Source organism: Anabrus simplex, chromosome X, assembly GCF_040414725.1.
Source record: "Anabrus simplex isolate iqAnaSimp1 chromosome X, ASM4041472v1, whole genome shotgun sequence".
Classification (NCBI taxonomy): Eukaryota; Metazoa; Arthropoda; class Insecta; order Orthoptera; family Tettigoniidae; genus Anabrus; species Anabrus simplex.
The window spans coordinates 190018753-190033514 of record NC_090279.1 but is presented as its reverse complement, the minus strand read 5'-3'; the positions used below and the strand labels follow the sequence as shown (position 1 = coordinate 190033514).

Genomic DNA, 14762 nt, shown 5'->3' with positions numbered 1-14762 from the left:
CTGGATCGACTCATAAGTTTCTCAGCAGATGTCACTACCGGAAATTTTGTGATTACGAAGTTGTCAATACTGTGTGGATTTCAACTTGTTTTGTTTTCCATTGATCAAGAAGTGTGGACATTCTCTTATAGATGTCTCTAAAAAACTATGATAATGCACCCTGGTGCGAAGTGAAGGAACTGTTTTGAAGAAATTTTGTATTCGTAAGTTTTCTCTTTACTAAATTCCGTTCATTCATTTGTGGGCTGGCAATATTAATCTTTTCTTTCCGCCAGTTTTGAATTGAGCCAATCCAGAATTTCTGTAATTCATTTTTGACCAATCGTGTCTCTCTCCTTCGATTTTGAGTGTACCGTCTACACTGACCAATAAAATTGAGTGGGTGTGGCTGTTTTATTCATGAAAGGTCTCGAATTTTCCCCGATGGTATAAAACCTGCTGATTTCCTTGTCTCTTGGCCACTTCATCAATTTCTAACCTAGTGTATGGACATGTAGCAGGAGGCGGGAAGCGCCTCTTTCATCAGGCAGCAGCTCTTCAATAAGGTAATGGCCGTTTAACATCTTTATTTCTTGCTAGCTCAGCAGTTTAACCCTCGGGAAAGATACGAATCCCTTTAAAATGTAAACTATCTTTCCGACATGTAATGTTTTTGCCGTTTGATGTAAAAACTTCATTAAATCTGTAACTGCAATTCGGGGATAGAGAGTGCTTTACCCTCTCGCGCTCCCCTTCATATTGGTTTGAGGTGACTACGTTTGGTAACTGGTTTTCTTCCCTTCTGTAATACCTTAAAATTTTTCTTTTACGAGTCACCTCCATAGTTTGGGAATAGCCCCTGTTTCATCGGCCTAGTGTCTCTTAGGTTTTAAGAAGTTTCATGTAGGAGTGCAAGTACACGCCTACATTCATCTTTGTATTTTGGGCCATTTACTTAACCTGTTCTTTTCTGCTAAGGCCCAGTAGGTTGGGTACAAGATACCCCTGTTTCCTTGTAAGTTGTGCCTTGAGGGCAGTTAATAGTAAAGTCTGTTATGGCCTTTAATAGGCTCAGAAAATTGAGAGCGGGTCAGCTCTTTTATTTGTGGTAAACGTGCCTCAGAGAGGTTTGATATTAAAAGTTGGGAGTAAGTGCTCCATGCATGAAGGGGATTTCTGCCCTTTGGTAAATATGTGTTGTGTGAGCTGAGAGCTCAGGAAATGTAAAGTGAGGGCTTGAAGCCCAAGTTCTGTTTATACCGCCAATCTTGTCGTTCCTAGACTTAAACTGTTGTTACTGGTACATTGTTACTCGTTTCTTTTAAAAGAGAGAAAAATATAACCTCTGTTACAGTTTTAAATTAACTGATTGTGTAGTTAGACCCATTCACCCCAACACCTTCTTTCACCTCTGCTGTTCCACAGGTACCTCGGAACAGGGGTGAAAAAAGAAAAATTCTTAAATGATCGTGATTAGTGTTGAATCCAGTTTTCGGGTTCACTAGGTTGTTTGGTGATCGTCTAAATAACAGATGGAATCTTGTACAGTAGATCATATCTGTAGAGCGAGGTGTAAATACAGTTATGACTTATTTTTATTATTTGAAGCGATCAACTACTTTCCAGATAATTTGGGCTGCAACAAATACAAAGCCCTACGTAAAACAAAAATATAAAATAAAACTTCATTAAACACACAACAAACGACACAATCCTTCGTAAAATATTAATCACAAAATCTACAAAAATTCCGCTTTATACGTACCGGTAAGAGGCAATAAAAAAAAAAAAAAGTACTCTGGCAGTGCGTGGACCAATTTTATATCAAGACACGTTATCTGACCTATTTATAACGAATGCTGAGGAACAGCACGAGGCCTCTGCTAGGACTAAAATTAGGAAACCCTTTGAGTATTATCAGCCCGGGATGCTATAAGGTATAGTAGTAAATGAAATCGAACCAAGATGTAAACAAGGCTGATGCAGCGAGCTCTCAGTTGCGATCAACGCTATTCTGTAAGAAATCTTTAGGTCTGTCTTCAGACCAATTTTGAAGAACGAGAGAGGAATGGAAGTTCGGTAGATTCAGGATAACTTATTCATAAGTTGGAAGTGAGCGAATGGTTGCGTGTACAGACAAGTGCGTTTGGCAGGAGGCTTACTCACAACGATAAGACAAAGGTATGAACTCTATGAAGTGGTACGCAAAAATCTGCTTCTGGGGTGGGGTTATACGAGACGAATGGAGGATAGACTTCCTAGGAGAATAATAATGGACTCCTGAAAGGTAAGATAAGCAAGACCAGGACTGCAATGTTTTAATTGATAAGAGGTGTGGAATCATGTGGTGATAGAAATTCTTGTAATTTTATTAAATACCACCTATTCACTACATAGTAACCTAATCAGGACTTACATCTTTATTAAATTATTAATGATACATGTCTCGCTCCTCTTTGTGAGCATCATCAGCCAATTAACATTTACCCAAGGTTTAATAAGATCGTGAACATATTCTATTGAGCTAAAATATGCTTTGTAAACATGAGTGACAAATCTTATATTTTACAAATCATAACAATAAAAGTCTAAGTTAAAACACATTTGTCTAAACACTTTTTGTTTTAACATAAAGACAATTTTTATTGTTATATGATTTGTGAAGTATTACAAGATTTGTCAACTCATGTTTACAAAGCATATTTTAGCTCAATAGAAAATGTTCACGACCTTATTAAACCTTGGGTAAATGTTAATTGGCTGATGCTCACAAAAAGGAGCGAAACATGTACCATATTAACAATTTAATAAAGATGCAAGTCCTCATTAGCTTATGTATTGAATAGGTGATATTTAATAAAATTAAAAGAATTTGTATCACAAGTAGATCTTCAATACGGACAAAAAATGAAATTTATAACCTGCAATCGTATGTGGTATCAGGGAGTTGCGAATTCCAGGCACTTAGTTTAGAGGCTTTAGAGACTGATCGCTGAAAGACATAAGTAGTCTATAAATGAAGATGAGTATGAATAATATTAGTCTATTACACGCAATTCCAAAAGAATCTTGTCTGAAATAGCTATTGTAACGTCTGAATTCCAACGTATTAAAAACTCAGTTCTCAGTAGCTATAGCTACCTCTCCAAAGGTTCTGACTTCAAAGATTCGTCTACTAGTAAATACATTTTACAATACCATATTCTCACGAGAATGTAGGATCGGCGGAGCGCCGTGGTTCAGTTCAGGACGACTTAAGGTAGTGATGGGAATATCGAATGTTTTGAACTATCGGTAGACTACAGATTGTGAAGCGTGACTATCTAATGAAAACAGATAGTTTTCATTCGGTTTGAAATCGGTTATAAAGTAGTAATATACGTTTTGTACTGCAGTAGTACAATAAGTCATTGCTAGTAACTACCGAAATGTGGATTGTTGTATTATACTAGCGAATTTTAACGTGTTTCTTTTGTTGGTAGTGATAAGCGGAGATATTGACACTAGTAACAAACATTACACAATGTTCGAGTGAAGTGATGGGAAACTGAAATGCGTTTGTCTATTAATGAAAATCCACAGCCTGTTTCCAGTCATTCGACTGGGTCAGGAATGGAATGAATGAACCCCCATCTAGCGGCGAGGATAGGAATTGTGCCGGCTGCCGAAACCTGTCGCACTCCTCTGGGGCAATGATTCAAGAATGACAGATGAAATGAAATGATATTGGAGTGTGTTGCTGGAATGAATTATGACAGGAAAAACCGGAGTACCCGGAGAAAAACTTGTCCCGCCTCCACTTTGTCCAGCACAAGTCTCACACGGAGTGAACGGGATTTGAACCACGGAACCCAGCGGTGAGAGGCCAGCGTGCTGCCGCCTGAGCCACAGAGGCTTCGCGTTGGTCTATAAAATAAGATAAAATGTCCCGATTAAAGTAATTGTGGTCATTATCTTTCATTTTAAATAAAATGCATTTTTGTGTCCCTAACCACAAGTTCATGAATGTCTGTTAATAAGATAACAAATGTGAGGTAATTTCAGACGAAGGTTAGGTTTAAACCTTATTGTAATGACACCACATTACATGCAACTAATCTCATGATTAGACCCGTATTGAATTTGCTATAATATGCTTACAATATTGTGATTCCCCCCACCTTTCCAATACAATTGGTTTTATGTTGTTAAATCATAATGCTACAACACTGTTTTATAGGGACATGTTTCGCTTGAATTTCAAGCATCCTCAGCCTATATAATCATCTCAAGGTTAAGACCTGTCGTAATTGATTTGTTTTGACAAATTTGTGCTTAATTATAATTCTAACAATAAAGTAATAAAATATATAGAGGTTCATCGTTAGTGTAAGCCTATAGAAAGTGTTTATAAAAACTATAACACGATTATCTATTGATAAAGTGCATAACAAAAAGAGGAGGCCGCTTTCAGCGATGACTAGTGGAAACAATTGGAATTTGAGATCCGAATGAAAAACCGAATGCAAAGGGAAACAATCTGTTGTAACGGTAGTTGACGACTATCGAATAATTCGGTAGTTTTCATTCGATAGTCCCATCACTAGCCTAAGGTTTAAAACAGAATTTCCTTCCTGCTACCAAGCACTAGTCGTCTTGACAAAAAAACTACTTTTCCTGTTTTGAAAATCAAATGATCATAAATATGTCTCCCGGTCGTGGCCATCCGTAAACGGCTGCTAATTTCAGATGGCAACCAGCCATAAGACATGGCCTGCACGGTTGTTATGTAACATTGACCATCCGTACCTTACATCCAGCCATGAGATATATGTCACTATCTCACCCGAAGTCCAGTATTAATAATATCAATAATAGCGGTAACTACAGTATTAGTTTCTCAGCAGCGGGGATGCAATCTATAGACTGGACCTAGTTTTACCCAAGCAGATCTCTTGGTTGATGTCAAAGCTATGCGGACTAAATGTCCAATCATTGATCTGCATTTAGGGCTGTCACTTCGGTGGCAGATTCCCCATCAATTGTTCACTTAATATTTTCCTAAACTATTTCAAAGAAGTTTGAAATTTTCCAACACCCAATTACTCTTCCTATAAATGAAGATTTGTCCCAGTTTTGTCCTCCTGAATTCCAACTTTACCTTCATATAAGAATTTTCTTCACTGACAGCGCGGAACATACCGCTTAGTCGAGCAGCTCGTCTCCTTACTCCCCAAGTTTTCCCAGCCCGAAGTTTGCAAAATATTAATACTACTCTTTGTCAGAAGTCACGCAGAACAAATCGCGCTGCTTCCCTTTGGATCGTTTCCAGTTCTCCCATCAAGTAGTCCTGGTGAGGGTCCCATACACTGGAGCCATACTCTAATTGGGGTCCTTTGAATCTTTAATAAAACTCCGCCTTGGTCTACCGCTACTGTTCTTACCATCACCTACACTTCCCTCAAAAACCAAATGAACAAGTCCTGGGTGTCAAGATTCGTCCTAACATACTTCCTCTTCTGGTAAAATCGTGCCGCATCGTTCTTTTACAAATTCGATTAAGTATCCCTATTCGTGGTTCGATCTACCCGCCTCACCTTCAGCATTCTTTAACACCACATTTCAAAAGTTTCTATTTTCCTTTCTGTGCTTGTTTTCGTCCACGTTTCACTTCGTACAATGCTATGCTCCAGACGAACGTATTCAAAAACATCTTTAATTCCTGTGCCATTGTTCGAAGTGAGTACATTTTTCTTAAAGGCCTTCCTTGAGTGTGCTAGTCTGTATTTTATGTTCTGCCATAAGTTATTTTACTACCCACGTAACAATATTATCTACTTCCTGTAGAATTTCATTTCCTAATTTAATATTTCCTGCATCTCCTGACTTCTTTCGACTGCACTCATTACTTTTGTTTATGGATTTATTTTCATCCTGTAACAACAAAATTAACAGCAACGTGGCTTTGCAGAGTAGGCTATTTTTACTCTCGAGATTCTCCATTCTCTAGGAGGATACTGAGATACAGTTTATTTAAAGCTAGAGGTACCTACATAATGTAGTCACAAAAATTAGGTCGCCTATAGTTCTCCTGTGGGCAAAGAGTTCGGAATGAAGATCAACATTGGGAAGACTAAGGTGATCAGAATAGGAAAGAAGATTGCTGTTAATCTAACACTAGATGGAAAGGAACTGGAACAAGTAAAGTCATTGAGATATTTGGGAAGTTTGTTAAAATGGAATGGAACTTGTACAGAAGTAAGCAAAATATCTATGGGAAATTAAGCTTTCGGAAAGGTGAGAGGGCTTTCGACATCTAAGGCAATCCCTACTAATTCAAGAAAGAGGTTCGCAAAGTGTTTTGTGTGGAGTGTGGTGACATACGGAGCTGAAACATGGACATTAAGAAAGAAACAAATATTTGGAAAGTTTTGAAATATGGTTGTGGAGAAGAATGGAAAAAGTAAAGTGGACAGATAAAGTGAGAAATTATGGAGTGCTAAGAAGAGAAGGGACGCGTGATGAAAACTATACGGTAGAGGAAAATATCCTGGTTGAGTCGTGTATAGTCCGCGCACCTTTTAGTGATATTTCTTTATACGGGGTGAGGAGTAAGGAGGGAGCTCTCCCGGTTCCGGTAATACTGCCAACTGAATGGAAATGAAATCTGAATTGAATCGATAATATGATCGATCGATATGAATTTTCTAAACCTTTATTATCTTAAGCCAACAACTGTGTCATACATACTTTATATAACATTTCTCGATGCGAATGTTCCCAGCATGAATTCTATAGTTTGGCTTTGCTGTGTAAACAACAACGGTACTAGTACGTAAAGTGTACGCTAGATGTCACACAGAGACACATAAGCGATTCATAGTTTGTGTTTCAAAGGTTGCCAATACGAATCTCGAAGATACCCGAGGTCGACCTATTCAGCACTAGGGTGTCCATTTATCGCCAAAAGGTGCGCGTACGGTACTACGTAGAAAGTGTCTTCAGAAGAGGGTGATGGAGGGAAAAATAGAAGAAGGTTCGGAACGTTAACAGATGTCAAAGAAGGGAGAAGCTATGAACAACTGAAACAAGATGCTCAGGACAGAATTATGGAGGATGTCCACTTGATATTTGTCAAGACAAGATTCACAGAAAAGCGTACACACTATTCCTGCCACTACGTCAGACACATGTCGACATTATTCTAGATGTATTATTAAATTCGACAGTGCATTGGCTGAAGAAAACCGCTCACATTTGCGTAACTTGTTGATGGCGGGGCATTTAATGGATTCTTATATAAACACTGTCTTCCAGTCTAATGCGATGATTTAAAACCTGTATGAGGCGGAAGTCTACTTGGCTTGTTTATCTTCATGAAAACCACAAACTGCCTGTTTTTTTTTTTGTAACTATTAACGACCGCTACATTTCCGACAGATGCTGGGTCTTGTGAAATAGTTCATCATTGACCGGAACAAGAGGATGTTTATTATGAAGAGGTGTCTAACCACAAAGTCTTATCGTACAACTTTATTCGTTCTCTGCAAGTGTGCATAAGATTGGAAAACATTTAATTTCGAATATAGTGACCACAAAGCCGTACCCAGGGGGGAGGGATTAGGGGTTCAACGCTCCCTCATCCCATCTCAAAAAAAAAAAAAAAAAAAAAAAACTTTACACATTTAAACATATACGAGTTTTCCAAAATTCAAACCGTTAAATCAAAACTATTATGAAATCCAGATTTTGGAAAATAAGACAAATTCGAACTATAAAACTACGCGATCTTTAAAATGTTTTCTCGATGAATATACTGTAGTTAAATTTACTGAAAAAATAAATGAACATTTTAATTTTGGTGACTTTTTTAAAATCAATTTTGCACTAGTATACTATTATTTGCACACCAGCCAAAGTTCTCGTCTAAAATGTTCTGATTGGGCCTTTCAGTAGAGTCACAAATGCAGAGAACTGAAAACAAAGTACACTGTCTTAGTATTATTAGTGTCGAAATACCTCTATATATTTGAACGGTTGTAAGCCTAGAAACAAGTTCATGTGGATCATGTGTCAGATATAGGCTACTTTAAGAGACTACTTTACTAGTATTTTCCCCACAGTTATCTGGGATCGGCACTAACGTGGATTAAGCCCTGTTCTACAGATGTCACATGCCCTTCCTGAAAGGAACTATAAGGTTGAGATCTTAGTTGAATAACTCCGTGTGTGTATATGCAGGGTTAATCATCTAAGATGTCACACGAAAATAACGTCTAAACCATTAAAGAGTGGTGGTGGTGATTATTGATTTAGGAAGTACAATGAGGCAACCATCCTCTGTATAACATTAATCAGAGGGGAAAAAATGGAAGGGATCCGATACCTCGAAAAATGAGGGTATCGGTCAAAGAAAGACAAGGGCCACGAAGGGCGTGAAAATGAAAGACTCCCTGGACCTCGCAAACCTAATAGCGTCGGTGTCGTAAAAGAACAAGAGTTGACCAAGAGAGGTCAGATAGGATAGATAAAAGTGAGGAGCCTGGCACAAGTAAGTGGAAGCATTGCCCGGACTCTGTTAAGGGCCCCGTGGTCGCCAACCCATGCTCCAAAGTTCAGAGCCCCTGGGGCCCCTTTTAGTCGCCTCTTACGACAGACAGGTGATACCGTGTGTGTTACTCTACCGCCCCCATCCACAGGGGGGAACCATTAAAGATATCGGTATTCTGTTTTCATATTCGTAAATAATATCCACGGGCGTGTACAATAATGTACTACGTATTCTAATGGGGTGATTAATAACAGAGATGGTGGTAGTGATGATTGTTTTAAGAGGAAGAACAACCAGGCAACCATCCTCTATATAACACTAATCAGAGATAAAAATGGAAGGTATCAGACACTTCGAAAAATGATATCTGCCAAAGGAAGACAAGGGCGACGAAGGGCATGAAAATGAACAGACACCCTAGGCCTCCATACGTAAAACCGTCGGGGTCGGAAAAGAACAAGAGTTGACCAAGGGAGGTCGGATAGGATGGATGAAAGTGAGGAGCCTGGCACAAGTGGAAGCAATGTCAAGACTCAGCTAAGGGCCCCGTGATCGCCAAGCCACGCTCCAAAGTTCAGAGCCCTTGGGGCCCCTTTTAGTCGCCTCTTACGACAGGCAGGCGATACCGTGAGTGTTATTCTACCGCCCCCACCCACAGAGGGTAGACAGCGTGTAGTGGGGCAAGGACATATTGACGCTCAAGCGGTTTCCTGGACGTGATTCCAGCCGCAGGCATATAAGCATATCGTACATATATGATGAGTTTGCAAAGTGTGTATGTCAGGCGAACTCCTGACAGGACAGGGAGGGTTGATGTTTGTAATAATTACTTTTGACTTCAAAGGAACATAACCGAAGCTATAAATGTCACTGGTTTGAGTGTACGTACACAGCCCATGCCCGGTATCCGTTCTGTGGCTGGAATCCATGCCAGGAAACAGCTTGCGTGCCAATACTTCCTTGGCCGACCGCACGCTGTCTGATGCGGCACGCAAAAGCCCAAATGCGGTTTTTATTGATCTCAAAAAGTAACTGACCGGTTTTGAAAATACTTGCATATTTGAACTTTTAAGCAGTTTAACTTTTAGGCCAGCTGTATGTATTCGTGCCGTTCTATTTAAAAATATGGAGTTAGTATCAATCTCTCTTATCAATCACCCTATGAGATTAAGTAGCACAATTTTACAAGCCTCTGTGTATCATTTACGAATATGAAAACAGAATACCAATATCTTTAATGGTTTAGACGTTATTTCCGTGTGGCATCTTAGGTGAATAAAACTGCATACAGGTTTATTCAGCTAACTTGACCACCTCAAATGTATTCCGATCCGTTAAAGATAGACATTCTAATTTCAAATTCCTAAATTGTATTAAGCTCATAAAACACTGTCCAATTAGTCTCCATCTCCAGAGTGAGTGGCGCATGGCTTTTTGTTTAATGCCTTCACGTATGAAACTCATTATTGCCGCCAAAAATTCTCTTGTCAGATTTGCGGCTGTGAAACGCCACAAACCGTTTTATAGTCTGTAACTCGACTGTCCCCATTTTCTAAAGAAATACATATGAGTAAGTGATACACTTAAATGTGTGTGATACGCAATTTCAAGCACCTTCTAATGCTTTATTTTTTAAAAATTGTTATGGGTTCGCTAAATTTCTTCATTTTATTTACAAGTTAGAAGTATTAGTTATCTATATTCCTAATACACCGTGTGTACAATAGGGTTTATATTTGGATAATCCCCTTCATTCTATAATTCATTCATTCATTCATTCATTCATTCATTCATGAAATTCTTCTCAGTCTGTGGTTATCCCTGATAGAGGACCTAGAGTCCAGTCCATTCATTCATGCAGCCATCTATCAGTTCATTCTCTATTTAGGCAATCTGTATTTCTTTCATCCACAATTTAAAAGTCTCAACTCTATTTAATCAAATCACAATCAAGCACGCACACTCTACTGAATGCTCTCTCCGCAGTTGGCGGCTATGCGCGACTGGGAGAGAGGACTTTGAATCTCATTCATTCATGATCTCACTCATAATGAAATGCTCAATGCAGTGCATTTCATTTCATGAATAAAACCATCTATTTACCAATTTATGCAGTCATCCACTAATTCAGTTCAGTCATAAGGCATGTTGTAATGGTAGAATAACTCCATAAGACCTGCGACACAAAAGCAAGCACTAAATAAGCTAAGGAAGGGGAAGATACATGTCCTAGAGCAGGGATGGCGAACGGTATGACATGCGAACACGACTTCTTTGGCATGATGATGCTTTTTTTAAAGGGGCCAACATCTAGGTCATCGGCCCCTTATGGTACGAAATGAGACGAAATGTTATGAACGTTTTAAAAATCCAGAATCCTCCACTGACCAGATTCGAAAACGTGAGGGCGAAGAATGAATGGATATGAATTTAAAACAATCAGTTGATCCGACCCGCAATGCCCCACATTCCTAGAAACTAGAGTTAAATAATAGGATTACTGACCAAGGGACTGCTTCTAAAGCACAATACTGAATCGACGATGCTTGTAGCCGAAACGGGTCCAAAATCAAGGTCATCGCCCCCTCAAAAATGGTACTTATCGCTAGGAAAATAGAACCATGGTATTTGTCATAAAAAAAATGAAATGGCGTATGGCTTTTAGTGCCAGAGTGTCCGAGGACAAGTTCGGCTCGCCAGGTGCAGGTCTTTTGACACACATAGGCGACCTGCGCGCCGTGATGAGGATGAAATGATGATGAAGACGACGCACACCCCCAGCCCCCGTGCCAGCAAAATTAACCAATTAAGGTTAAAATTCCCGACCCTGCCGGGAATCGAACCCGGGACCCCTGCGACCAAAGGACAGCACGCTAACCATTTAGCCATGGAGGTATTTGTCATGATGTGGTACTAATAAAAAGTAGCGTAGACTAGCGGTATTCCACACAATATGGTACTACTCACAGGTAATGAAATTCGCACATGTAACACGGACCTACGGTGTCTACACTGCGGCGCTATTTACAGGCAACGCAAACCTATGGCGTTCCTCATAAGTGGACTAACCACAGGGACCCGCACTATCCCGTGGTGTTGCGCACATAGTGGGTACTAACACTGCCTTCGTGATGTCCAGGCCGTATTGTAACTAGCGCGGGAAAGCAATCAGCTGATCGTTAGGGGGGAAGTTTAGCACATGAGTTAGTAGAGTTAAACATAGTTTTTCGCGGTTTTATTGAAACTTTTAACGATGGCTGCATGTTCACTCAGATATATGTGAGAATGAGTCGTCATCGACTGCATTATTAAGTGGAAAGTCGTTAATTAGTGAAGAAAACTTAGTGTGAGCGTGTATTTATGTGAAGCTATAGGTTAAGAAGATCGTTCTTCGGTGTTTTAATTTTGTAGTTTATTTGTGTAAAGTTATATTTATAGTGTAAAATTAATTGAGTTCCTGCATTCTGTGTTTTATTATTAACCACGAATTGTATATACTTGAATTAAGATGATCAGTGAGGGAAATCACCATGCCTTAGAGTTGCTGTGTGCCTAGCTGCAAAGCCAATTATAAACAAGGAGAGTACACTCCGGCATTTGTGTTTCCTTTTGATGAAGAACTAGTTTAGTTATGGAAGAAGGCTATCCCCAGGGAGAATTTAATAGTTAATCAAAACACAGTTGTGTGTATCAAGCACTTTCCTGAAAATCACATCCTGAGAGAAATAAGAGTGTCACGTCCAGATGGTGAGGTAATTTTTTTTATTATGCCATAAACATGGGTCCCATTAGGTAGGTCCTGTAGTTTTATGTAATCAGACCTATGGCTTATCTGAATTTGTATTTGAAAATGCAAGTCTTATTTATGAGTATCACCGAGCTCGATAGCTGCAGTCGCTTAAGTGCGGCCAGTATCCAGTATTCGGGAGACAGTGAGTTCGAACCCCACTGTCGGCAGCCCTGAAGATGGTTTTCCGTGGTTCCCCATTTTCACGCCAGGAAAATGCTGGGGATGTACCTTAATTAAGGCCACGGCCACTTCCTTCCCATTCCTAGACCTTTCCTGTCCTATCGTCGCCGTAAGACCTATCTGTGTCGGCGCGACGAGAAGCAAATAGCAACAACAACAAAAAAGAGTATCAAACAGCAGTATGATTTATGTAAATTTTATCTTCTGACAGATTCAGATCTTATATATGAATTATCTCCAGAAGTAAGATATCTGAATTTCCTAAATCGAGGGGGCTTAAAGTATCCATCAGACATGTCAATAGAACTTAGAATTGAGGTGTACAAAGTATTTTGTGTGTTAGTGTCAGATACATATAAGATGGTATTTCTAAATTCAGACAATCCTAAGTGTGTCACAAAATCCTTGACTTTGGAGTCAATGCAGTTGGCAGATTCCCTAGTCATTTGTGACTGCGGGAAGAAATTGGAAGACCTGGCCGGACAGTGTATATATATTTGGGTGAATATGTTTTTAAATAATTTTTCCAAAATTCACACCGACTTGTGTATTCAACAAAGTGCTTCAAAGAGAGCAGACCTACTCCTTACTGGTGTAACTTCCTGTAAGAGGTCCAGGAAAGCTGCAGTGTTCATGAAGTGGAAACAGTGAGGTACAGAAATAATTTATATTTGTAATAAATAGTATGGTAATTGGCTGCATGTTTTCTGTCAGTGTGTATGATGTGAATGTTCCAGTTGACCAGAAAATGGATAAAATCGCAAGAATGTGTCTCAAAATGTTAGGCTGTACTCACGCAAACGAACGTATATACGCGAGAAATAGAACGTTACGGAGAAGAATATGCATTGTATGTCAGAATTAACAAATATTTGACGATAGGTTTTGGTTTTATAAGGTGTTAACAGTTCTTTAAGTAATTTAAACGAGTGTGTTATTCAAGCGGAGCGTATGCGTATCGCCTTCAAGTTCCCCCCAAAGCGTGACGTCATCAGAGGTACAATACGGCCTGGACATTACGAAGGCAGTGGTACTAAGCACAGGCAAGGCAGAACCATGGTGTCGCTAATCCCATGGTGTTGCTCATACAGGGGTACGAATCACAGGCACTGCAGAAGCCGGCTCTATTGCTACTAATCACAAACCTTTTTGGTACCTAACATTGTGGTATTACGCGCAAGTAAAAGCGATCCATGGTGTTCCCCGCGTGGTGGTAGTAATCACAAGTAGTCTCACTGTTCTAATTTGATCATCCCTTGGTCGCCCCTTGTAGCCACCTCTTACGACAGGCAGGAGATACCGTGGGTGTATTCTTCGTCTGAGTCCCCCACCCACAGGGGGTAATGCGTGAATCGAATTTAATGAATTTCAATAAAAGAGTGATATCTCTTCCGAGTTTCATGCGATTCGGCACTAGGAGACGTGAGTATTTTATTCTACACGAGTAATAATAATAATAATAATAATAATAATAATAATAATAATAATACAGATGTACGTAAGTTACTTGGTCGTACATTCATTTCAAAATAAGGAGTGTGTAAAATAGGTAAATTCGTCCAAAACAGTGTTGAATATTCCTGACCGCTTGCAATATAAGTTTCCATTTAATTTACAAGATAAGAAATTCTTCATGTTATGCTACGCCGAGTCACAAATCAATTAGTGAATATTGAATTAGAAGGTACGTACCGCTAGACATTGTCCAACCAGGAACAGCAGTCCTAGGTAGACACACATGTTGACCAGCCCCATGCTGAAGGTAGACTGGAAGGTCGCGGCTGTCTTCGACCTCATATGAACACATCTGGTATTCCCCTCCACAGCCACTCCTCAACACTTGAGTTGCAAGGAGAATAAAGATCAGGTGGGGGATAGCGGGGAAACTGGTTCAGACTGCACTCAATCCTCTGATCGGGGAAATTCGAGAAGAAGAAAAAAGGTTCGATACTATGAATCGTGATCGATGCAATGAGTTTATTCATGTTTCTGCTTCAGGTAGCTCCTAATGAGTCATCCTTTGAGCTCGACATGAAAAGTACGTTAGCAATGACCTTAAGTTATGTACTTGTGTTCAAGGTTAGGGAAACTTCTATATTCTCCTACAGCCAGACTCTTGGATAAACAAGGAAACTTACTGTTATAATAACATTGTTTTTACGCCACACTGACTACTTTGACGGTTTTCGGAGACATCGAGGTGCCGCAATTTAGACCCACAGGAGTTCTTTTACGTGCCAGTAAATTTACCAACACGAGGCTGACACATTTGAGCAGCTTCAA

At 39.6% G+C, this 14762-nt stretch overlaps 1 protein-coding gene across 1 annotated transcript in view; it reads right to left on the bottom strand.

Moving 5' to 3' along the window:
* Nucleotides 1-14327, bottom strand: part of LOC136886201 (phenoloxidase 2) — a 98481-nt gene extending 84154 nt beyond the window's left edge. Inside the window, exon 1 of the mRNA XM_067158934.2 lies at nucleotides 14172-14327. Coding sequence (XP_067015035.2) covers nucleotides 14172-14276 — 105 coding nt within the window. The 5' untranslated portion in view covers nucleotides 14277-14327. The remainder of the gene's footprint in view (nucleotides 1-14171) is intronic.
* Between the last annotated feature and the right edge of the window lie 435 nt (nucleotides 14328-14762).